The sequence below is a fragment of the Hemiscyllium ocellatum genome, chromosome 19 (assembly GCF_020745735.1).
Source record: "Hemiscyllium ocellatum isolate sHemOce1 chromosome 19, sHemOce1.pat.X.cur, whole genome shotgun sequence".
Lineage (NCBI taxonomy): Eukaryota > Metazoa > Chordata > Chondrichthyes > Orectolobiformes > Hemiscylliidae > Hemiscyllium > Hemiscyllium ocellatum.
Window position 1 is genome coordinate 31,157,501 of NC_083419.1, and position 23,943 is coordinate 31,181,443.

A 23,943-nucleotide genomic window follows, 5' to 3' on the forward strand; every position below is an offset into this window, starting at 1 on the left:
TCAGGGTATCCTCAGTCAGAGTGGGAATTGAACCCATGCTGTTGGTATTACTCTATAATACAGACCAACATCCAAGCTAACCATCTCCCCCACCCCCTTAGAACAGCTGTAGAATTCAGTGAATACCCTTGTTATTAAGTAGTCAGTTGATGTAAAACGTACAGCTGACACTGGATACTGAAAATGACAATGGAGGGAATTTGCAAATGATGAATTCAGAGGAATGTGTGTTGTAAATATGAATATGACTGCAGAAAGATCTTTTAGTATTGGAGTATGTGAAAGGAGCCAAGCAGGAATACATGGAATGGTACATCATATTTGAACTGAGCAGCCAAACTGGAAAATTATCACCCGCAATTCTGGTCTCCTTCCTATCGGAAGGATATTGTGAAACTTGAAAGGGTCCAAAAGAGGTTTACAAGGATTTTGCCAGGGTTGGAGGGTTTGAGCTATACAGAAAACCTGAATAGGCTGAGGCTGTTTTCCCTGAAGCATCGGAAGCTTAGGGGTGACCTTGTAGAGGTTTATAAAAACATGAGGGGCATGGATAGGGTAAGTTGCCAAGGTCTTTTCCCTGGGTGGAGAGTCCAAAACTAGAGAGCATAGGTTTAAGGTGAGAGGGGAAAGATTTAAAAGGGACCTAGGGTACAACATTTCCACACAGAGGGTGGATATGTATGGAATGAGCTGCCAGAGGAAGTGTGGAAGCTGATACAATTACAACATTTAAAAGGCATCTGAATGGATATATGAATAGGAAGGGTTTAAAGGGATAATTGCCAAATACTGGCAAATGGAACTAGATTTATTTAGGATATCTGGTCTGCATGGATGAGTTGGACCAAAGAGTCAGTTTCCATGCTGTACATCTCTCTGACTCTATTGACTCTATGCACTAGCATGAGTTATACATGCCAAATTTTATTGCACATGGTAGAAGGATATGGTCCATATCAGTTGTTTTTTGATAGGAATCCAAAAGTTCTATCTGTGATAAGTCCCCAGCTTGGGACGACACTGCAATATCAGTGATTGACAAATTGAGTGAATGGGAAAATGCTGACAGATGAAGTATAAAGTGAATAAATGTGAGGTTATCTACTTTGGTACAGAAAAACACTAAAGTAGATTATTATTTGAATGACAGTAGATTGGGAAAGTACAATGAAACCTGGGTGTCCTTGTACACCAGCTGCTGAAAATAAGAATGCAGATGGAGCACAGCGTGAAGAAGGCAAATGGTATATTAACCATCATAGTAAGAAGATTCAAGTACAAGGAGTAGGGATGCCTTGCTACAATTGTATAGGGCCTTGGTGAGACCATACTTTGAGTATGACGTGCAGTTTGGTCTCCTTATCTGAGGAAGAATATTCTGGCCATGGAGGATGTGCAACAAAGGGTTACCAGACTGATTCCTGAGATGGCAATGGTGACATATGAAGAGAGACTGAATTGGCTAGGACTATATTAATTGCATTTCTTCATTGACTAGCCCCTTCTGGAAACTATTTGATTTTAGCATCCACTTTAAGCTGTTGTCCTTTGGAACTAAAGGCCTCATACTGACCATCAGATCTGATTTGTCTATCATCAGACAAATGATCAATTCTGGCAATTTTATTCTCATATTCTGGGTGATTAAATATTTATAAGAATTAGCGAGACCTCATAGAAATCTATAAGTAAGGTAAACAGTGTGAACAGACGAAACAATGATCAAAGTGTCCAGAATCAGGGATTACAGTCTAAGGATACAAGGTAGGGCATTTAGGACTGAGATGAGGAAACATTGCTTCACCCAGACAGTGGATGAGCCAGGTACTTCTCATTCCCAACTGTTGCATAGCAATGAGAATAAAACTGTCAGAATTGATAATTTGTCTGATGAGAGACAAATCAGATCTGATGGTCAGTATGAGGCCTTTAGTCCCAAAGGACAACTGCTTCAAGTGGATACCAAAGTCAAATAGTTTCCAGAAGGGGCTAGTCAATGAAGAAATGTGATTAATATGCATAGATCAGGGAAGGCCACTGGAAAAAAATAGAATTTGGATGAATGTACAGGGTGAGGGGCAGGATGTTAGGCTATGGATCGGGAATGTGAAAGTACAAAGATGTAAAGCAGGAAAAAGCAGTTTAGACTCAACGAATGGGTCTTGGAGCCAACGTGCCCCTCGAAAGAGATAAAAAAAAACTGTTGGAAGAAATCTTAGTTTAAGGAGGGAGATTTCAAACAATAGCAGTCTAGAAAGAAATATAAGGCATAATTTTGTGCGGGAATATCAGCTGTACTTTGCAGATATGAGAAGAAATCTACAGTAATCCACATAGAGTCTTGTGGTAGAACTGTGTAAGTAGAGTTAATTTGAGAAGCTGTGTGAATGTAGATGAATATCTGCCATTAACTTAGAAAAGGAACTGAAACATCCACCATTCTAAGATCAGTAAGAGAAAAGGTCAAGTTGTTAAAGCTGATGGGAGCACCCTCATAGAATCCTATCTCAGAGAATAATTGGAATACTAAGGAAAATTTAAATAAATCCAGGTAGTCTGTGGCATATATTTTTGATCAGTCACAAGGAAAACGGATTAACCCTCAAGAGTTTGTAATGTAAGGGAACTCTTCGATCAAAATAAAAGGTAAAACTGATTTTATAGATAAGCAGTGTACAATATTATAGGCTTAAGGTAATAATGGAGGGAGGCAGAAGTTAAAGTTAGCAGTTTCGAAGTTACACCTTAATATACGAGCACAGCAAAATGATTATGTTTATGGTTGATAGGCCCTCTAGCCCTATCCCTTCAACCCCAGACCCATCCCCTTGCCCACTTGTTCTCTTGTATGCTCTCTCCTGTCTGCCATGTACCCTGTATGCTCTCATGCACCTTCCATGCCCCTTCACATCTCTCACACTGCTCACTCAGTAAGTATGTACTGGATATATAATAAATGAGTGATATAATTACTCAGGCGAGTCTTTGAAATGCTCTTGGAATTGTAAAAATATCAACTATTCAAAAATCCCTTTGAAAAATATTGTCCCACGTACATTGTCCAAAATCTTTCAAGTCCAACAGACAGTACAAATCCCATTGAAATATCTTGTCTAAGTAGCAAACAGGCATTGGGAAATCATTCATAGTGATTATTAAAGTCTTATAAGGCTGTCAATCAACAAGCAAGAAGTCTCATTCTGGTTATGTAAATAGCCTCCAAAGAGCTGAATTCATTAGTCATTCTTGGAGCTCAAATAAGCATTCATAATGAGACCATCGGGTAACTGTATTCACAGGATCTGGCTGGATAGATGGTCAGCCATTTTCCACAGGCTCCATACTGTTGTCATTGATTCCAATTCTCCATGTTGAATCAGATCATTCACAACCATGACAACCTAGTTGACCTCACCAAGTTGTATGTCTTTGTTGTTTCTTATGGTTAAGGTAAAATTGTATCTTTCTACCTATAATTTACCCTTCTTTTATCAGCTTCTCCAATTCTTTGTTGCTCCTTCTCCCTGGCTTTGTTTATCTTCCTCCATTCTCCATCACATACCTTGATCATAATAGTCCCATTTCTACTCATATTTCATTTTTCAAGTTTTCCTTTGTCTTTCAGTCCTTATATCTTTTTTAGTTAAGTTTCTTGTGCTCAAAAGTTTGAATTTCTATGGGTTCTGTTGTATAGATTTAAATCTTGTTGACATCTTCACATTTATTCCTATCGATATCATGTTAATTCAATTGGTTATACTCTTTGTTATAAGTTAGAGAGCCCTGGAACAAGTGAATTTCAATTGGAAGATAGATATTTGCTGAAAGCTGCACAATGAAACTCCTCAGCAGTGCCAGAATGAAATAAAGACGGAAAAGGAGAAATCCACAACAGAGAATTTGTTGACCTTTGTGGACAGCTTCCTTCAAGATCAACAGTCAGCACTGTCACTTGGCTTCTGACCACAAAATCCTGACTGATAAATGTTACAGACTTAATTATATAACAATAATTGTGCTTAAGTCTGTAACATTTATCAGTCAGGATTTTGACACCAAACTGAGGAAACCATCAGACATCTTGAAAATAATGTCATCTGCCAATCACTTTGACAAATTTTCACAGGCAGTAAACAGAAAATCATGTATGTTCATGATCTTTCATGTATAGTTTACAGTGCAAAAGTAAAATGAAGGTTGGGGCTTGCATCTTAGAAGCTGAAATTTCATAAACAAAGAATTTTTTAATTTCATTTTTATGGAATGATATCAGAACAGAAGGACTTGGCCCAAATTGAAAATTAATTTTCCTGGGCAAGAAAGGTTCTTCAGTAATACTTACGATATTGTGTACAATTAAAAATCTAATTGCAAATGTTATGACTCCAACTGGAAGAATGAACTGGAAATCAAATCCCAGGATTCCATAATTCATCATAAATATGAAATATGACCAATTTAGTGACTAGGATGGTTATAAATTGCCTGAATCTGACCACTACCAATAGTAAAAGAAACTCACACCTGGTTTCATTAATGACTGAGAAATGTGTTATTACAACTTGTGATGATGCTATGGAATTAAGGGGTGTATTTTGACCTGGTTTTCTTCTGAAGAGAGGTTGAGACAGAGGCACCAAGCAGTCTTGTGAAGCCTTGGGTTTTTATTTAAGTTGGAACAATAGAAGCAGCATGAATGAATGGGGCCAAGCTCCCTCAGAAAAGGATTTTAGTTTTGCTTCAGTAGCTGTTGGGTTTTGGAAACTGCTATACATCTCTCCCTGCTACAGCAAAATGCTTGAGTTCGATCTCTCTCTCAGAGTTTTATCTTGATGTTCTTTCCTCCTGGAATGGAGAATTGCATGTGAAACAATCTATTTTACTGAATTTACCTTTGCCAAGGTGTTTTATGGGATGTCACCATATTGGAACAGTTGCTATTTAGCAGTTCAATCATCTATTATTCTATTATTCTATTACGTTTTCCAATATAGTTAAGGTATACAAATTCTTCTTTCTTTTGTTTGTATCTTAACTATAGTGTAAGATTAAAGTGTGTTTTGTTTCAAGCCTGGTAGTCTGACCAATCAAATTGCATCCAAAATACATGCCTTATACTTGCCATTAAAAAAATAAGAAAACGTTGTGGTTTAGACTATCTTGTTAACATATTTTGAAGAGGTGAGTCTGGTCCATAACAAAATATTCTTCTAACATCTGGCAAAGAGAATTATTAATTATTAATTTGAAACCATAATGTATACACCCTCTAACAGTGGGAGTTGCAGGAAAGACGATGGGTATAAAATGTATAAAAAAGAAAGAAATTCTATGCAACAAAAGTCAAAGCTGCATGGGGAAAGTTAGGTTATTTTCTAACAATTCTCTTTTAGTTTTTCTTGATGATACCATGTTGTTTTTAACTGCAGTGGTGTTCAATTCAACTGCAGGTCAGTTACACCTTTTGTTTGAATTATAAATTCTTATTTTCAAAATCTTTTAAGCTAGTTTCCTTTAACTCACAGAAGAGGAGAGGAACAGAGAGAGAGAGAGAGATGCAGTTTGTCTGCAGGCTTTTGGTAGTCTCAGTCCAACTGCTTTCTTCTCTCAATTATCCAACAAAAACGGCTATTTCGTACCAATCCAAAAGCTATTGCTGAGCAGTTTGTCTGTTTTTTCAACCCTAAGGCACCTAGTGCCAGTTAGTCTAACAAAAGTATTAAATACAATCTCTACAAAAGTTACTTGCTTTCTTGCTACCAATGAATGGAGACCTTACAATTCCACATTTGCTTCAGGTTGTTAAAAAAAAGCCTGGCTCTTCCTTTGCAATAAAGTTGTATAAATTTCCATTTGCCAATTTATATTTCAAATTAAATATATAATATCCTTATACATCTCATTATCAAGGTGTAACTTTTATGCATTTTTTAAAATCAGTGATGTTGTAGTGTAAATGGGAAGGTTCTTGTCCATTTAATGATATCTAAGTGATTGCTTTCTGCAGGATCTTCAACAATGTACCATATAGGAAAGTTTGGAATTGCTGTCATCAGCTTCTAGATTTCTGCATGTAACTGTGCATGTGCAGATTCCAGCAGTTGTCAGATTCAGAGGAATAATGGTAGTGAACAATGACAGCTACACCATCATTACTATTGCAAAATCTGGGCCAATACTTTATGCCTACTAGCAATTCCATCTGCACTGAGGCATTGTAAAAGCAAAAGAACATTTAAGCCTGAGGCACAAGTAAGAAATAGACAAAGGACAGAGCCAAAAACATTTGGGAACCAGAATGATCATAGTCAAAGTGAAACCAAAAGCTAGTGCTGGATTCTATCTTAAATAATAAAAAGACCTGTTATATTTATTTCTGTCAAGGACAGTGTGCATCTTTTAAAAACTGAGCTTTTTATTACTGTCCTTGTATGAGAACTGGTACTGTTCTGTATGTGAGCTTGTAACTCGACCTAGTTAATTAGGCCTGCCCGCATGATGTGTTAATGAAACTATCTTCCAGCGTGGTTTATATGAAGCAATTGCAGTCTATTCAAAAGATATGATATCTCTACAGAGTCTGATAACCCCAGTACTGTAGCTTCTAGTTTATGAACTGAGCGGTCTTACATACAGGAAATGCAGCAAAAGAGGTTTTGAGAAGGGAATGGATTATTAATATATTCTAAAATGACCTCACTCTGTTGACATCCAGTTGCAAGAGATACTTGTATTGGCACAGGTACATTTCCCACAGACATTTTAAATTCTTTTTAGATTCAGTAAGCCACTATTTTACAACAACAATGCTTTTTCAAGGACATCAGAACACATTGACAACTGACAGTCAACACAATTTCATTAACTGCCATATTTTCTGCACTATTATAAAAAAAATCCCTCACTGTCTGTGTCAGGGCAGCAATTCACCAAAATGAATAATGTATAAATTACCGACCTGCTCTAATAAACAGGGCTTTCTGTTTCATATGTCCTTCAGAAATTAGTCATCCTCCTTGCATGACCGGAGAAGGCAAAGAGATGTGGTGGACGCTGAAGAGCTGGGAGAGTAGCAGCATCATTGGCATCACCATCACTATGATCGAATGCTGCAGGTCAAGCACAACAAGCCAGCCAGCCAGCACTTAATTCACAGGTATTTCCAATAGATTTGAAATGGGTAAAGTCATCATTCATTGCCTGTAAATTTGTTGCTGTCTAGAAGTCAAGCAGCCTCCATTTAGTCCCAAAACAAATGCAGGTTTTGTTTTTTTTTCTCTGTAACATTAACAACTGTTTGAAGGCTTTACAACATAGAATGATCCCATATTCAACAATGAAAAGATGTTAAACTACAATGTACACGAGGGAAAAAGTGCACTTTTCCAGGCAGAGTTCCAACATTGTAGGGTGCTCAGGAATGGTACCCTCCCTAGCTTTATTCTTGTATCAGCAGCTAAAATGATAGTCAATCAGACTGGTGATGATTTAAAATGCCAATATATTTGCAAATGTGATGTTCTATATTCAATGATGTGTCACCATCACCAATTTTATGCTCTCAGAAGCTTTTCTTTCTCCTTGTTCTATCTTACATCCAGGTGCAGTCATGGGGTTCCCAGCAGGACTGGAGGAGACTGGTGGCTTTGTTGTGTTGGGCTGGTAATCTCAGTGGCATTGATAGCTACATGGCCAGACATGCTGAGGGCATTCTACGCAGATACAGGCTCATTTTGCAGCTTGAATTTCCACAGGTTTGAAGGTCACAGTGAGGATGGAGATGGAGCAGACACGTACCACTTGAGTTATTTGAGAGGAGAATTCTAGGGTGGGAAGAAGCAGGATGTGGTTCCTTCTCCAGCTGGGTACCTACCAGCATCACCCTGTCTCCTTGTGAGGAAGAAACACCTGGAGTGATGTCAAGATCCCTCTTCTCCCTGTTATTTTGTCACTGATGTTGCTCACTAATTACTAATGCAATGGAGTGCATGCATCTCTGGCAGCCATTGAGTGTTCTGCTGGACATGGCATTCCATGGCAGCTACCAAATATTATCGGGAGGCAGTGGCATTGTGGTAATGTCAGTGGACTAACAATCCACTGTATAATATTCTGTGGACAGGGGTTCAAATGACAGATTGTGAATTTGAATTCAACAAGATCTGGAATTAAAAGCTGGCCTACCATGCTACCACAGATTATTGTTATAAATATCCATCTGGTTCACTAATGCTCCATTCAGAAGGTAATCTGCCATCATTACTTGGTCTAGCCTACATGTGACTCTCAATGCACAGCAATATGGTTGATTCTTAAATTCCCTCTGAAATGGTGTAAGAAGCCCGTCAATTCAAGAGCAATTAATGATTGGTAATAAATGCTGTCCCAGCTAGCAATGCCACTTACAATGAATAAATAAAAAGAAGCCAGATGCATACATGCTCAAACCAGCATAGTACAGATAGTGTTACTAGATTCCTCCAACCTTTGTACCATTTTCCTGAGTGTCTCCCAAGAAACCTGCCTGCTGCTCCTGTGTCCATTTGTGCATTTGAAGAAGCTGTGAAAGGCTGTCTCTGTATGGTCCTCTCCTGTCTGGAGCAACGTAGGTGCCTGGTTTCCAGCAGTCTTTTGAGTGCTGGTTGGCAGCCTTGGGCATTTCTTCCTGAACATGCCCTCTGTGTCAATTACTTGCCTCACTCACAATCACACCTTCTTTTCCTGGCTTCTGACCTCATCAGCAGGTTCTATCTAAGTGGTGTGATTGCTTCCATTACAAAGAATTCAGATGCCTTTCCCTCTCATTGATGCATTGCAGGATCTGTAGTTCAACCTCCAGTTCATAAATTCTGAGTTTGAACTGCTTGAACTTCAAATATTTAATGCACATATTTTGTCTTTGATCACAGTGGTAACCAGAAACATCCAATGCTGCAGTCTTGACACGTCACCTGTCATGAGTTTTAGTTACATTATTTATACACAAATGTTGCCTTTAATATATTTATTAACTTAACAACCAATTTGTATACGATATTAAGATTAAAGAACAGAAGAAACAATAACCATTTACCAGAGACTCCAACCAGCCTGCTCCTTCTGTAACTGAGGGAGATCCAATTCCAATCAGCTCCAATGAATCTAGCTTGATGTCTACCTCATGTACTCCCCTAAGTGATGCTGACTATCTGTCTTGTAGTTCTCCTTTCACTAGCTCCTCTAAGTGATGTTGACTGGCTGTCTTGGGATCTTCAATTCTTCCACTTCTCTGTTTGATGCTGACTGCCCAACAGGATCCTTTTCTCGTCTGCTTTTCACAAAGCAGCAAGTTTCTTTGAAAATCCACAGGACACCTCTTTCCCAAGTACCTTTGACAATCATTAATCCTTTTAATCTTCTAGTACCAAACGGAGATGTCTTAATTTCCCTTATAAATCATTCAAAGAATCATTGAATGTTACAGTACAGAAGAAGCAATTGTCCCATCATGTCTGTGAAAAGAGCTACCCCACTAGTTCCATTCTCAAGCCTTATCTCTGTAGCCCTCTAAATACATCACTTTCAAATATGTATTCAGTTCATTTTGGAAACCTCCTACAGAACCTGCCTCCACCACTCACCCAGTCAGTGCATTCCAAATCCTAACAATTCTCGGAGTAAAGAAGCTTTTCTCATCTCAATCCTTATTCTCTTGCTGTTAATCCTTAAGTGTGACCCCTAGTGACTGACATACCAATTAGAGGAAACAGAATATCTTTCTTTATCCTGTCAAAATTGTTAATAATTTTGAACATTTTTATAAGGTCACCAGTTAATCTTCTTTGCTCCAAGGAGAAAAAGCCCAGTTTAGAACCTAGAAGCTAAAATAGTACAGCACAGGAATAGGCCCTTTGGTCCATCATGTCTGTGCTGACCATGATGTGACTTTAAATAAATTCATCTGCCTGCATATGGTCCATCTCTCTCTATTTCCTGCCTGTTCATGCATCTGTCTAAATGAGTTTAAAATGTTGCTATCGTATTTGCTTGTTCCACCTCCCCGGCAGTACATTCCAGACACATACCACCATCTGTGGAAAAAGATTTCCTTGCACATCTCCTTGAAACTTTCCTCCTCTCACCTTAAACCTATGCTCCCTGGCATTTGACATTTCTATCTTGGAAAAATAACTCCGATTATCCACTCTCTCCATGCCTCGCTTAATTTTATATACTTCATCCATGTCGCCCTTCAACCTCCGATACTCGTGCAAAAACAACCCAACTTTATCAAACTTCTCCTTATAGCTAATGCATTCCAATCCAGGCAATATCATGGTAAATTTCTCCAGTCTTTCATTGTATCTAACATCTCTCATTCTTAGTATCATTCTAGTAAATCTCCTTTGCACTCTTTCCAGGGTTTTAACATCATTCCTCAAAGAAGGTGCTCAGAACTGAACACAATACTTCAAATGTGGTCTGACCAATGATTTGTAGAGGTGTAGCACTACTTCCTTGGTTTTATACTCTGTGCTTCCACTTATAAACCCAAGGATCCTATAAGCCTTCCTAATAATTGTTTCAACTTGCCTGGCTACTTTCAGAGAATTATGCGCTTGAACCCCAACGTCCCTCTGCTGTTGTATTCACCTCAAGGTTGTAGCATTGACCCTGTACTCTTAATGTTTCTTCTAGCAAAATACATTACCTCACATTTCTCAGCATTGAAATTTGTCTGGCAGATGTCTGCTCACTTGGCCAACTAGGAAACGTCTCTCTGAAGTTGGTCGGTGTCATCCTCACAGTTCACTATTCTCCCTAGCTTAGTATCATCTGCAAATTTATAGATTTTGCCCTCAACACTCATCACCAAATCGGAAAAAGCAAGGGTCCCAACACCAATCCCTGGGGAATCCACTTTTAACTCGTCTCCAGTCTGAGAACTGCCCATCTTTGCCTACCCTCTGTTTCCTATATTTTACCTACCTTCTAATCCAAGCTGCCAATCCCAAACATTTATAATTTACTAACCAACCTCCCAAGTGGCACCATATCAAATGTTTTTTGAAAGGCCAAATAAACAACATCCACAGCACTACCTTCATCCATTTCCTATGTCACCTCAACGAACTTGTCAATTAAGGAAAGCAAGTGAAATTAATGATAAACTTGACACAAATTTTGTACAATATTAAAGAGAAATAGTTATATCTTGCATGATTCAGGTGATGTAAATGTGAATTGTTTTCGTAATACCATCTCAAAGATAAAAGAATCACAATTAAATAGAAAAATTATGTAACTGTATGATATTAATATGGAGTACTAAATAACCCAATAATCTGCTACAAAAATAATCTTGTAAAAGATATCTGTGACTCACATGACACTGCAAGTTCCATTGATTAAATCAGAATTGTGGTACCATCCTGTAGGTCATGTGATTGCACCAGCTTTAGTTCCTCTAGAATGCTGTCAGATTGCAGGTCACAGACAATAACTACTGAATCAGTACACATACACTATAGTATATATTATAAAATATCAGATAGATGTGAGTAAACGACAAAGCTCTATTGATAGGATACCATTAAGATCATCTATGCTTTATGGATTTATTGTTTCCACCAGAATTCCTTGGGTGAATTAACAATTTATAAATGCCCTTGCAGACAATAAGCCTAAAATAATAGTTTAAAGTCTCATTGCACCTCCAGGATGCAGATGCTGCATTGGTGTCAACACTTTATTATGCATTGAATAGGTTTTTCAACATCTACTCCCAGTGGTTAAGTTATGAGAGGAGATAAATTAGGCCTGTTTTCTCTATCATTTAGAAGGTTTATGGGTGATCTGATTGAAGTCTTCAAGGTATTAACAGGAAAAGACAGAGTAGATAAAGATAAACTATTTCCACAAGTTTGAGATTCTAGAGGACATAATCTGGAAACTAGGGCCAGACCATTCAGGAGAGATTTGTGGAAATACTTCTATACACAAAGAGTGGTCAATGTTTGGAAGCTGTTCCACAAATGACAATGGACACCAGGTTAGTTGCTAATTTTAAATCTGAGATAGATAAATATTTGTTCTGCCAAGGTATCGGGGGTATGGGCTCAAGGCAGGAATATGGAGTTAGGCCACAGATCAGCCATGATCTCACTGAATAGTGGCTGAATACCTATTCCTCTTTCTACGTTCCTAAGTCCGAGATGTGGGATAATCTGGGAACCTAACCCTGTTTGGTATAAACAAAAGGCTATAATTATGCTCATACCTTAAGTTAAAGTAACCACATGATATCATGGATACCCTACATTCCTAAAGGGACTGGAGGTTGGTGTGCAAGGCAGCAGATTTAGTGTTCCTGCATCTATAAGATAGTCTTGCAAAATATTTGACTTTTTCTTCTTGAGGTGCCTTGCAGTTGCTCTGTTTCTGTTTCCACGTTTCTTAGAATTAAGCAATAAACCAATTTTTGTACAAGATTGTAGATTATTGCCTTAACAAAAGTAGCTCATAAAATTGAAAGTAAGTAATTCCCATCTTTTAATCGCCTTTGCACAAATTATGGCATTGAGATAGAAAGTATATTAGATTAGATTACTTACAGTGTGGAAACAGGCCCTTCGACCCAACAAGTCCACACCGACCTGCCGAAGGGCAACCCACCATACCCCTACATTTACCCCTTACCTAACACTACGGGCAATTTAGCATTGCCAATTCACCTGACCCGCACATCTTTGGACTGTGGGAGGAAACCGGAGCACCCGGAGGAAACCCACACAGACACGGGGAGAACGTGCAAACTCCACACGTTATTAAGTGGCAAAGTTATTCTTCAGAATTTCAATTAATACTTTTTTTTTGAAGAATGAAGTGGATTAGATTAGATTCCCTACAGTGTGGAAACAGGCCCTTCGGCCCAACAAGTCCAAATCGACCCTCCGAAGAGTAACCCACCCAGACCCATTTCCCAAAGTAATTGAGCTTCGCTCTAAGCATTTTCTTTTTCTGGATTATCTCATTTTTTTTGACAAACAGAAATTAGAATTATGACCTTGCCAAATTGCCTTTTTCAAATTGATTTGATTAATCCTTGTAAATACAGTTGAAACTTTTTGTAATATATAAATTCTTGCATACTCTTAAAACAAAAGTGGGCAGCACGGTGGTTAGCACTGCTACCTCACAGCACCAGAGACCCGGGTTCAATTCCCGCCTCAGGCAAATGACTGTGTGGAGTTTGTACATTCTCCCTATATCTGTATGGGTTTTCTCTGGGGGCTCTGGTTTCCTCCCACAGTCCAAAAATGTGCAGGTTTGGTGAATTGACCATGCTAAATTGCTCATAGTGCTAGGTGTAGGAGAATGGGTCTGGTTGGTGGAGGGTCGGTGTGGACTTGTTGGGCCAAAGGGCCTGTTTCCACACTGTAAGTAATCTAATCTAATCTTAGACAAGTTTGTGGTTACAGCATTTTTCACTTTAACTTTATCTGCAGATTTTTTCAAGTAAATTAGTAGGAAAGTGAATACTTTCCAATGACACTTTACTTGTTTTCCAAAGCGAACATTATTTTGTTTCCACAAGGTCTAAACATTCATCAGGTTCTTTGCTTCTCTCCTTTAGAATTATACCCCATTGGACACTAGATTTGCATTTTAAACTGAAAAAGTGTAATATACATTTTAAGCATCATAATATAGAATTGCTGAATGCTATAAAAGCTACTTAGTCTACATATGAGATTTCAGGAACTAAGTATTAGAAGTTCTATTAGGCCCAGCAGATTCATATAGGAGATTGTCTCTTTTTACCTAACATCAGTCCACGCAACTTCCCGCATGATATAGGCCTTCATCCAGTGAGGGTAAATTACTGATGGTGGCAACAACGCCTTAAACTGCTACTTAATGGCCTCAATGGGCCCAAGGACAGGCTAACTGTCTGATGCCTACTCCATACCATTTCATTCATGTCAGGTGAGACGAGTAGGTCTTTCACTGAATTTAACACACCTTCAACTCTGCCAGCAAGGAAGGTTAAAATCCAGCTAATTAACTCTGTTTTCTCTTCAGAAATTCTGTCTGATCTGCTGAGTAGCTTTCTATTCACATTCCAGATTGCCAATATTGGCAATGTTTTGCTTCAGTTTTAAAAACCATGTGTCTAAAAAAGTAATAATTTTCCCCAAGTCTATTTGACAGATTGATGCAATTAGTTACACTTACTTTCATTTTGGCAAAGATCAAACAAAAATATTTAAAAAGCTTGAAAAAATTGCACACAACTATTTTTAGCCTCTATTTTCTGGTTCCCATGACAGGAAGGCACTTCGGATAAAGCGATAATTATTTTTATATTTCTCCTGTATAGTTAGCAACCAACCAGCTTCTAAGTCATGGGTCTCCGTGATTTCTATGCTGTTCTTAAAATGATAGCAGTTATACAGATCAGTGACATCTCACTGTGATATGGCTACAAAAGACACAGCCAGAGGTCCTGATTTTCATCTGAAATCTGTGAGCGTTCAGGAGGAGTAAAATTTTCGTGCCCGTGATGCTTTGTTTGTAGATTTCCTACATAAATCATGCAATGTAAGGAGGAATGGGTCCGTCTAAAAATTACGAGGCAAACATAAGACTTCTGCAGCTGGAGGTATTCAAACGAAAAATCATTAATGATAACAACGGTCTTCCTGATAGTGTTTTATATTGCACTGCCCTCAGCCAGAGAGCAGTTCCCCTTAATGTGACGTTTAGTTTCACCTCTCTCCAACAATAAGTTTCTGGCTTGGAGTTATCAAGTCTCTGTGTGGCTATTTCATTGTGAGGGGGATCAGTTTGATGTTCAGCTCAGAATCTCTCAATTGGTTTGTACAGTCTCTCTCCAGGTTTGGTCTGTGCTGCTTCTCTCTTTTGATTTGGTTTGTGCAATGTCTCTTTCTCTCTCCAGATTTGGTCTGTGTTGTTTCTCTCTATAGGTTTGATTTACGCAGTCTTTCTCTCTCTCTCTCTCTGTGTAGGTTTGGTCTCTGTCGGTTGCTGTGAACAGGCTCGGGTTTTACTTTGCTGGTGGTCACTGCCCCCTGTCTGGTTGCTGGCGCTCTGTCTGTACTCTTCCCCCCTCCCCTGCTTAGACCCCGCGTCCACCCCCCACTCCCCTCCCCTTCATACAAGGCAAAATGGCGACTGAGAGCGAGTTGAGGCCGGACAGCGGCGACCCCTCGTCCGAGGAACGAGCCCCCAGCGTCTGCCAGGTAAAGTCCAGAGTGTAGCCCGCACCGCAGACTCAACCTTGTCAACGGAGCGATGTATTAAACAAATGAAGAGAAGCCCGCTCCTTTGTGAGAGGTTCAGTGTCTGGAATGTAGCCGCATAAACTCAGTGGATACAATGTATCCATTCCCTGTGTAAGTTGATGCTGGAAGCGGCCACACGCTAAGAGGGCTTCAGCCTGGAAAATGCAGCCGTGCAATGCTTCTACCTTTTAATATATTCTATTGCCCTCGTTTTTCTTTTTCATTGTGTGTTTAAAAGCACGATTTGATTTAGGTTTTAGATTCGGTTTACGTTTGGCTTTGGCACACACCGTTGTCGAGATTCTCCCTTTCTCTCTCTCTCTTTATAGTGGAACGTACTACATTCCGAAATTAAAAATCGATTGAAGCCATTTTTTTACAAAAAAAACGCCAACCCACCCACACACCAAGGTTTCTGCTGGCCCGCAGCACTTTGCCCTGAACAAAACCCCAAGGATTGCTTTCCTACAGCTGAAACCTGAGTCAGTGTCTCTGTCATTTATCATATTTAGTTCAATAATGCAAAGCTCGATTGTTTTGAAGATATTATTTTCCAAACAACATCGCCTTTTATATCGTCTCCCAATTGCGATTTAATTGTGATTGATGTGAACATTCGGCTGCCTTAAACCGTAGGAGCTGTAGGAAAATCGACTGGCCACCTTAAGAAATTGAGGGGTTTTTCATGTATCGTGTTTAGGCAGTATATACAACAATTTCACATTGTTTACAGTCTTTTGACTTTTATCTCAGTTAAACATTGTCAGAGGCGTAAATTATGTTTATGTCGTCATTCAGATCAATGCTTATCAATTCATTTGTGTGAAACCTTTTCCACTTAAATTGGGAGTAAATTTGTTGATGTTACAGAAGTCTGAATTTGACCTGGATAGTCTCAATAAAACCGAGCTGCTGACTTTCCTAAGTATCCTTGAAGGAGAATTGGAAGCCAGAGATCTGGTGATAGAAACGTTAAGGGTAAGTGATATACTTTATTAACTGTTATTTTTGCTCCATTTATAGAGCTTCATGCAAATGTGTGATGCACACATTTTGCACATGCTTTCATTTAAGAAAAAGAAACAGATGTTTTTAGCTATGAATATTTAACATGGCAAACAATTATTTGATATTATCAATTTCAAAGATCTCTCACACTTATGTAGTAAATGGATGCTGTCGCCATTAGAGTTTGCAGCATTTCTGGTTGCTTTTACTGTACAGCTTGATATCAGGCTTAAATACTTTCTGAACGATTTAACATTTAAGCTGCCCTCCTACGAATCAGAACTGCCGCACTGATGTGAAAGAAGGAAAGCTCAAGGCTGTGGGTGGAAATGAATTATTTAAGTTATTAGAACCAATTGATAAAAGCTGTTAAAATTGATGGGATTCTTGATTTCATAAGTAGGGAAGCAGTGTAAAACTGAAGTGGTAATGATGAGCCATTGGTTGGATTGCAATTAGGACACTATTTCTGATTTTGAGTACCTAAGTAAGGAAGACTATCAAAATTATGGAGTGAACGGACAGGGGCTTTAGTAAAGTCATACTATTTTGTGGGAAACTTGTTACAAGAAGACAGACTGATTTTGTTTTCTAAATAGTACAGAAGTGAATGTTAAGAGGGAACTTGCTGGTGTTCCAAATTGGGTTTAGGTAATTTTGTCAAAAAAATCCAGATTGGTGACATATTTTTGGAACGTAACTTTTAGTACCAAAATGAAAATGGAGGTTAGGTCACTTTCTTTTGTTAGTGAAAGTACTCCAGTATGTTGTGCTTTCTAGTGGAATGCTTTGTATTTAAAAAAAAAACTTGCATACTTTTGTAAGCCTAATAATTTTAGTTTATATTATACAAGGGAAATACAGCTGTCTAAGTAGCCAACCTGACAGTATTAGTGACCCACATTAAGCTTCGACTCCAAATGTAGGACAAATATCGTTGTCCTATTTTCTTTTTCCTCTCCCTCTGATTATATTTCCTTGCTATGCTTTCAAGTGCAACTTTTGCACTAATCTTGTCTCTCTTTTAACATGTAAATATTAAACTGGTTATTTACCTAGGTTTTGTCTTTAATGTTAAAAAACCTCAATTTCTGCAGCTTGAAACAGTATCTACTCTTTCTTACTTCCCTGAAATAAACAATTTCTAAGCATCAGATTCCAAGTGCCTCCTGTACATAAATTTTAAATGAGACTGCCTTGTTTACCTTTAAACTTTCAGATGATCACATGGATGCAACTTGAACTGGTCTGTTAGCCACACCTACATGTTTAAAGGTCAATAGATAATCTTAAAAGGAGTTGTTGGTTTGTATTTCATTCTTTAGTTAGTTATGAAGTTAGAATTGAGGGAGAGATGTAAAGGATGCTGAAGTTTTAATCACTTCATTAAAGTTAAACTTTCAGTATAATTGGCCCAGTGCTGACAGCCAGCATGAAGGCCCAGTGGTTAGTACTGCTGCATCGCAGCGTCAAGGACCCCGGTTCAGCTCTGTCCTCAGGCAGCCTCATTCCCCGTGAATTTCCTCAGGTTGCTCTGGTTTCCTTCCACAGTACAAAAATGTGCAGGTTGGGTGGATTGGGCATGATAAATTGCCGATAGTGTTCAGAGATGTGTAGGTGGATTAACCATGGTAATTACAGGGATGGAGTAAATGGGGTGGATCTGCATGCGATGCTCTTCGAAGGGTTGTTGTGAACCTAATGGGCCAAATGGCCTGCTTCCACTCTGTAGTGATTTTATGAATCATTGAATGCCACTTTTGCCATATTTTCATTGGGTCAGATTGCTGTTCTGCATAATTACAGCACACCATTGTGGTTAAAGAGACAATGTCGGAACTGTTGCAATTCATTTTCAAATTAAATATTTATGGTCAAAACTCTACGTACATACCTATCCAGTCCACCTTGCTGACAGACATTGGATCGCTGTTCTATAATAAAAGACGTATAAAATAAAAATGAATTCTGGAAGCACTCAGCAGATCTGGTCACATCTGCAGAAAGATAAAGTTAATGTGTCAGCTTGGAGATCCTTTGTCAGCAAAGCTCTGGTTTTCTGTGTTTTCTTCCTGCCACTCTCCTTCTGATCTCCTCTTCTCCCATTTCTCCCTTCCCTTCCTCCCCTGCTTCCTCTTCCTTCTCAGCCCCTCCCTCTTCAGCCTCCCTCTTGCCCCCTTCTCTCTCTTTCTCTCTCTTTTCCCCACACTCCATCTTGCTGTTCCACTGCTTTGCCATCTTTACCCGCCCCCCCAAAAAAAAAGCTGGTGAAGAGCCCTCATCCTGGAGATTTTGTCTCAAACTCCACTTCTTTTTATCTTTCAGCGGCATTCTTTTCAAACAAGCTTTTGATCTTCCTCACTCCTCTTCTTTACGTCATATCCCCTTTATTACATTTTCTGTGAAATGCCCTGGAGCTCTATTTTTAAATCTGGTAGCTGCTGTACATTGATGTAAGGAATTATGTACTCGAAAGAATGCCAAATGGTTATGGACCATTTGGGAATTATACAGTTGGTTATGGACAAAGTTAGTTATAGAAAGGAAACAAAGGAAAGTTGATTCACCTTGGTTGCTTATACTTCCAAGAAATACAACTTCAGACCAGGTGGCATTTTACTTTAGGATAGTGAATGTTGAATCTAACTTGGCTCAAATTTATTTTGGGTTGTTTAGAGGGCTGATTTGCTGCATTGCCTATTGTGAATACATCTGAAGCTGAGTTATCTTGATCAAAGGCATAAATCCTTGCTGAGTTCCTAATTATAATAAACTTGTTCACAAATACATTTATTTACAAGTTCAATTTAGAGTTAACTTTGTTCTTAAATATATTTTATTTGTTCTGAACTCTGTTTCTTAATGTATACAATATCAGCTCATATTCTCAATAGGTTCTTGCTTGTCAGTAATTCTGAATCACGTTTATTGTTTGTTGGATGATTGCTCACAGAACCATTTAAATTCAGAACATTATGAGGATCGTACGATAGTTCCTAATTGTTTCTATAGGGGCTCTTTTACAGTGCATGTAACATGATACTAATGGATGCAATTTAGATTTTAAATGAATTGAGAAAGAAAGCACTTTTTTTTTGCAACTAGTTCTTTAAGATGCTGTTAATAAGATCTCTCAAAATACCCCAAGAATCCCTCAAAGTGTATTGAAGATTATCATCAATCACTTAGGCAATTCCTGAAGGACTGAGGATGACTTTCTGCCACGTTGGTGGTGTGGATCCTGAGGTGATAAAATGGTCTGATACTGGAGTTGCAAACCCTGGTTCAGGGTAGTTTTTACTGAACTAGGTTGCAGTAGAGTGGGGGAATGCTCTGGACTTTACACACACTTTTTCCACTGTTTATGCTTGACTTCTAACTGGGCCTATGAGAGATGGCTCCTTTACAGAGGCCTCTTTGTTTTGGGAAGACTTGGTTTAGAGTTTTCTACCAGTTGGTGGTGGTGATGCGTTTTTATTCTGGGATCCATTGAGGGTGTCATTGAAGTCTTTTCTCTGCCCTCCTGGAAACTGCTTGCCATGGTGAATCTTGGAGTAGACGGATTTGTTTTGAAAGTCATGTCAGGCATGACGTGGCCTGTCAACTGATTACACAGCTGATTAACTGGAACTAATGCCTTGATACTGGAGATGTTGGTGTAATAGAGGATACTGATACTGAACTTAGTTATTAAGTTAGAATTGAGGGAGAGATATGAAAGGTGCTGAAATTTTAATCACTTCATTAAAGTTAAACTTCCATTATAATTGTCCCAGTGCTAAAGCACCAATCCTGGCTGTTAATTATACATTATACTGAATACAAATATAATAGGGAGAGGCATGATTGTTGAGTGACACACCATGTTGTGATTGAACGGTAGATTCTTTTGTCATTAAGTTTCAGGTAACTGATTTGGTGAAAACAGCTGGAGGAACAGTGGAGAAACTGGACTTTTACATAAACTAGTGCTCTTTGAAATTTTGAATTTATTCCATTTGTACATGGACCCTTCATTGAAATCTAGCGCTACATCTATAGAATGAGAGCGTCTAATTTTACTGCACCTAGATAAAAGAAACATCTACAGATTATAAAAGCGCATTATTTAAATGGCCTATTAAATATTCTAAATTTAGCACTGAAACTGGGTCACTGCTCACTTATGATTTATAAGAATATGCAAATTTACTATGTTTTCAATTCAGATTTAAATACTGAAGCAACCCTTCTTGACATTTCTCTTTCCACATTTTTGGGACAATTTGAATTTAGTTTTATTGACTGTTTTCTGCAAAATTGAAATGCATACTTTCTTACATCAAATTATTTATGTTCTTGTCACCTTGCGTATTTACAAATAGAGTATAATGCAACTCCAATGCACAGCAAAGTTATGTTTCCGATGCTTAGTTAACTGCTGCGAGATGTGCTGCTCATATAATTGCAGAAGTTGGTTGTCGAAGCGCATAGTTGGATTTGTTGCTGTATAGCATGGGTTTAGGATATCAATGTCCCATCATTCATTGATCATTCACCATAATGGAGTGAGTTGCAGAAGAGGAGAGACATTCCCTAATCTTAGGAAAATTGGAGAAGTGTGCCTGTATGAATTGTGACTGCTGTTGGTGGAGAACAGCAGAGATGAGGGAAGCTGAATGTTAAAAACTTTAAAGGAAATAATAGTTTGCTGAATATTGATAAACCCAAATATTGCATATCTTTTAGCGTCTCAAACACTACAGAAAATAGATTCCGTCCTTATGTCTTGGAATTTAAGTTGGCAATGCAATGCTGAGAGCGGTGTTCTGTCAAAAGTTTTTTTTAAATTTCCGTATCCATCTGTTCAGTGGCAGTTTGGGGAAAAAAAATAATGTTATTGAAGCACATAGAATTCTTAAGTGGCTTGACAGGGTAAATGCGAAGAGGATGTTTTCTCTTATGGGAAAGACTAGAACTAGACGGCAGAATCATAGAATAAAGGGGTGTCGATTGAAGACTGAGATGGTGAGGCATTTCTTCTCCAAGAGGATTGAGAGTCTTTGGAACTCCTTACCACCAGAGCTATGGGGGCAGAGTTCTAATGTTATATTTAAGGCTGAAATAGATTCTTAATCATTGGGGGAATCAAAGGTTACAGGGAACAGTCAGGAAAGTAGATATGAGAAATTTCGGGCCAGCTATGATCTTACTGAATGGTGAAGCAGGCAGAGGGCTTGAATGGCCTACTGCTATTCCTGTTCCTGATGGTCTTCTTGGCTTATTCAATATTGGCTCAATGAACTGACTGAAGTTCCACCCTCATCTAATGATACCAAACCAGATTAACTGGTGACTCATCTCATTTATTGCTTGATTAACCTTGAGCCCAAATCAGATTCCCTATTGAGCAATTACCCTACATTTCATAAGTTGTTTATTTTCTGTAAATTCTGTAAGTCCTAAGAAATTTCAAGGTAAATAAATATATATCGGTTTTCTTAAAATGTGTTCAAGACTAACTTAAAAGTGCCACATTTTCAGGGTGGTCTTCTCCTGTGTTTTGCTTAGAGATATAACTCTAATAGGTCTGGGTGAAAACAAAGGCAGCCTGCAATTCTGGTCTCCTTCCTATCGGAAAGATGTTGTGAAACTTGAAAGGTTCAGAAAAGATTTACAAGGATGTTGCCAGGGTTGGAGGATTTGAGCTGTAGGGAGAGGCTAAACAGGTTGGGGCTGTCTTCCCTGGAACGTCGGAGGCTGAGGGGTGACCTTATAGAGGTTTATAAAATTGAGGGGCATGGATAGGTTAAATAGGCAAAGTCTTTTCCCTGGGGTCGGGGTGTCCAGAACTAGAGGGCATAGGTTTAGGGTGAGAGGGGAAAGATATAAAAGAGACCTACGGGGCAACTTTTTCACTGAAGGTGGTACGTGTATGGAATGAGCTGCCAGCGGAAGTGGTGGAGGCTGGTACAATTGTAACATTTACAAGGCATTTGGATGGGTAAATGAATAAGAAGGGTTTGGAGGGATATGGACTGAGTGCTGGCAGGTGGGACTAGATTGGGTTGGGATATCTGGTCGGCATGGACAGGTTGGACCGAAGGCTCTGTTTCCATGCTGTACGAGTCTATGGCTCTATATAATCTTGTACAAGTAAGGAATGCCTTTGGTTTGTTTGCTGGATAGAGTCAAACTCCAATGTCAGTTTGGTTCTTAGTCTAATGAATGGAACCAAACTGCTTTGGTGACTACATATGTATATAAAGATATTTTGTGAATAAATTATATTTCTGAAATTATTAAAAAAAAGTGAGGTGCATTTGGAAGTTCATACAGTTTAAAATTTGATTGTAATCCGCCGCTGGGATTTGGATTCAACCTATGCAAACATATCTGATTGATTAGTTCAGGGGTAAGAGTCTGTTTCCCAGCAATGAAAGGCCATGCAATAAGTTCATCACCTGGATTATATTGTACTTCATTACAAAAAATGTTAAAATCTCAACATCACTTCTTATCTGTCATGCTTCGTCTGGAATTCCCGTCAGAGGATTTTTCTTTTAATTTCTATCCAATTTACTGAATCCTTTTCATTTCAGAAGTTCAGTTAGATCACCTTTCGTCCTCATAAAGTCAAAGGAGTACAAACCAAATATATAAAAACTTTAGTTTAAGCCTCATACATTACTGATGAATCAGTACTGTACACACTTCCAAGTCCATTATATCTTTCTGAAGATGTAGTACTAAAAACCAAATACAGTACTTCAGATGTTGTTTGACTGAAGCACAAATCCTCTTTAGAGAAATGCATTAACATTTGCTGGGTTTTTTTAATTGTACTTACCAATTAACTTTTAGTTATTTTTGCTTATGCGCATCCATATCTGCCCACATCACCTCATTTCACAAGGAGGCACTATAAATTATGCATTATTGTTTTGCTTCTTTGAATCATTAGATGATGTTTTCACACTTGTCCACTTTGAAATACATTTCTCGATTTTGGCTGCTCATTTTGTCTGCCTTTCTTTGTGCAGATGGATGCAGGAAGCTACAATGTGCATTCTAATTTACTGTCATCTGTAAACTTGGATATGCAGCATTCTCTCTCGCTTCATCCAAGTCATTGATTCTGTATATAATAGAAAACTGAGATGCCTGAGGAGTATCCTCTGTCAGATCCCACCAATCACAGCACAGTTCCATTTTCTCCAACCTCTGAGCCTCTGTCCCCCTCAATACAAAGCCCATACTGCAAGATTATTTCTGGTTTGGTGTCTTCATTTTTGCGAAACTCCAGCCTGATACAGCCACCTTCAATAAAATCTAAGATTTCAATAAGAATTTAATTTTTACTGCAAAGGTTTAGCTGGGTGTCACCTCAAATTCTGCTTACTGTAAATAGTCACACCCTTGGGTTATTTAGAAGGGAAATCTCTGTAGACTGGCAGCTATTTTTAACTTTGAGGTCTTCCCAGGGCCAGAAAATCAAGTAGGGAATGACTGACTTTCTTGTTGATTTTATTTAAAGGCACGACACAGGAATTTTTATTGCTTTGGATGAAATGTAGTAGACTCATTTCAAAACTACTTTACGCAGTGTTAAGACTTGAACTTTGAGTTAAAATGTCCAGAATATTTGTCGTCTCAATAGTGATACTGT

The 23,943-nt window shown here is 38.5% G+C and overlaps 1 protein-coding gene across 2 annotated transcripts in view; it reads left to right on the forward strand.

Moving 5' to 3' along the window:
• Positions 1-15,170: 15,170 nt before the first annotated feature.
• The window catches only part of cttnbp2 (cortactin binding protein 2), a 152,421-nt gene continuing 143,648 nt past the window's right edge, over positions 15,171-23,943 (forward strand). For both annotated transcript variants that reach the window (XM_060839336.1, XM_060839337.1), the window contains exons 1-2: positions 15,171-15,245; positions 16,158-16,265. In XM_060839336.1, the coding sequence (XP_060695319.1) occupies positions 15,171-15,245; positions 16,158-16,265 (183 nt within the window). The remainder of the gene's footprint in view (positions 15,246-16,157; positions 16,266-23,943) is intronic.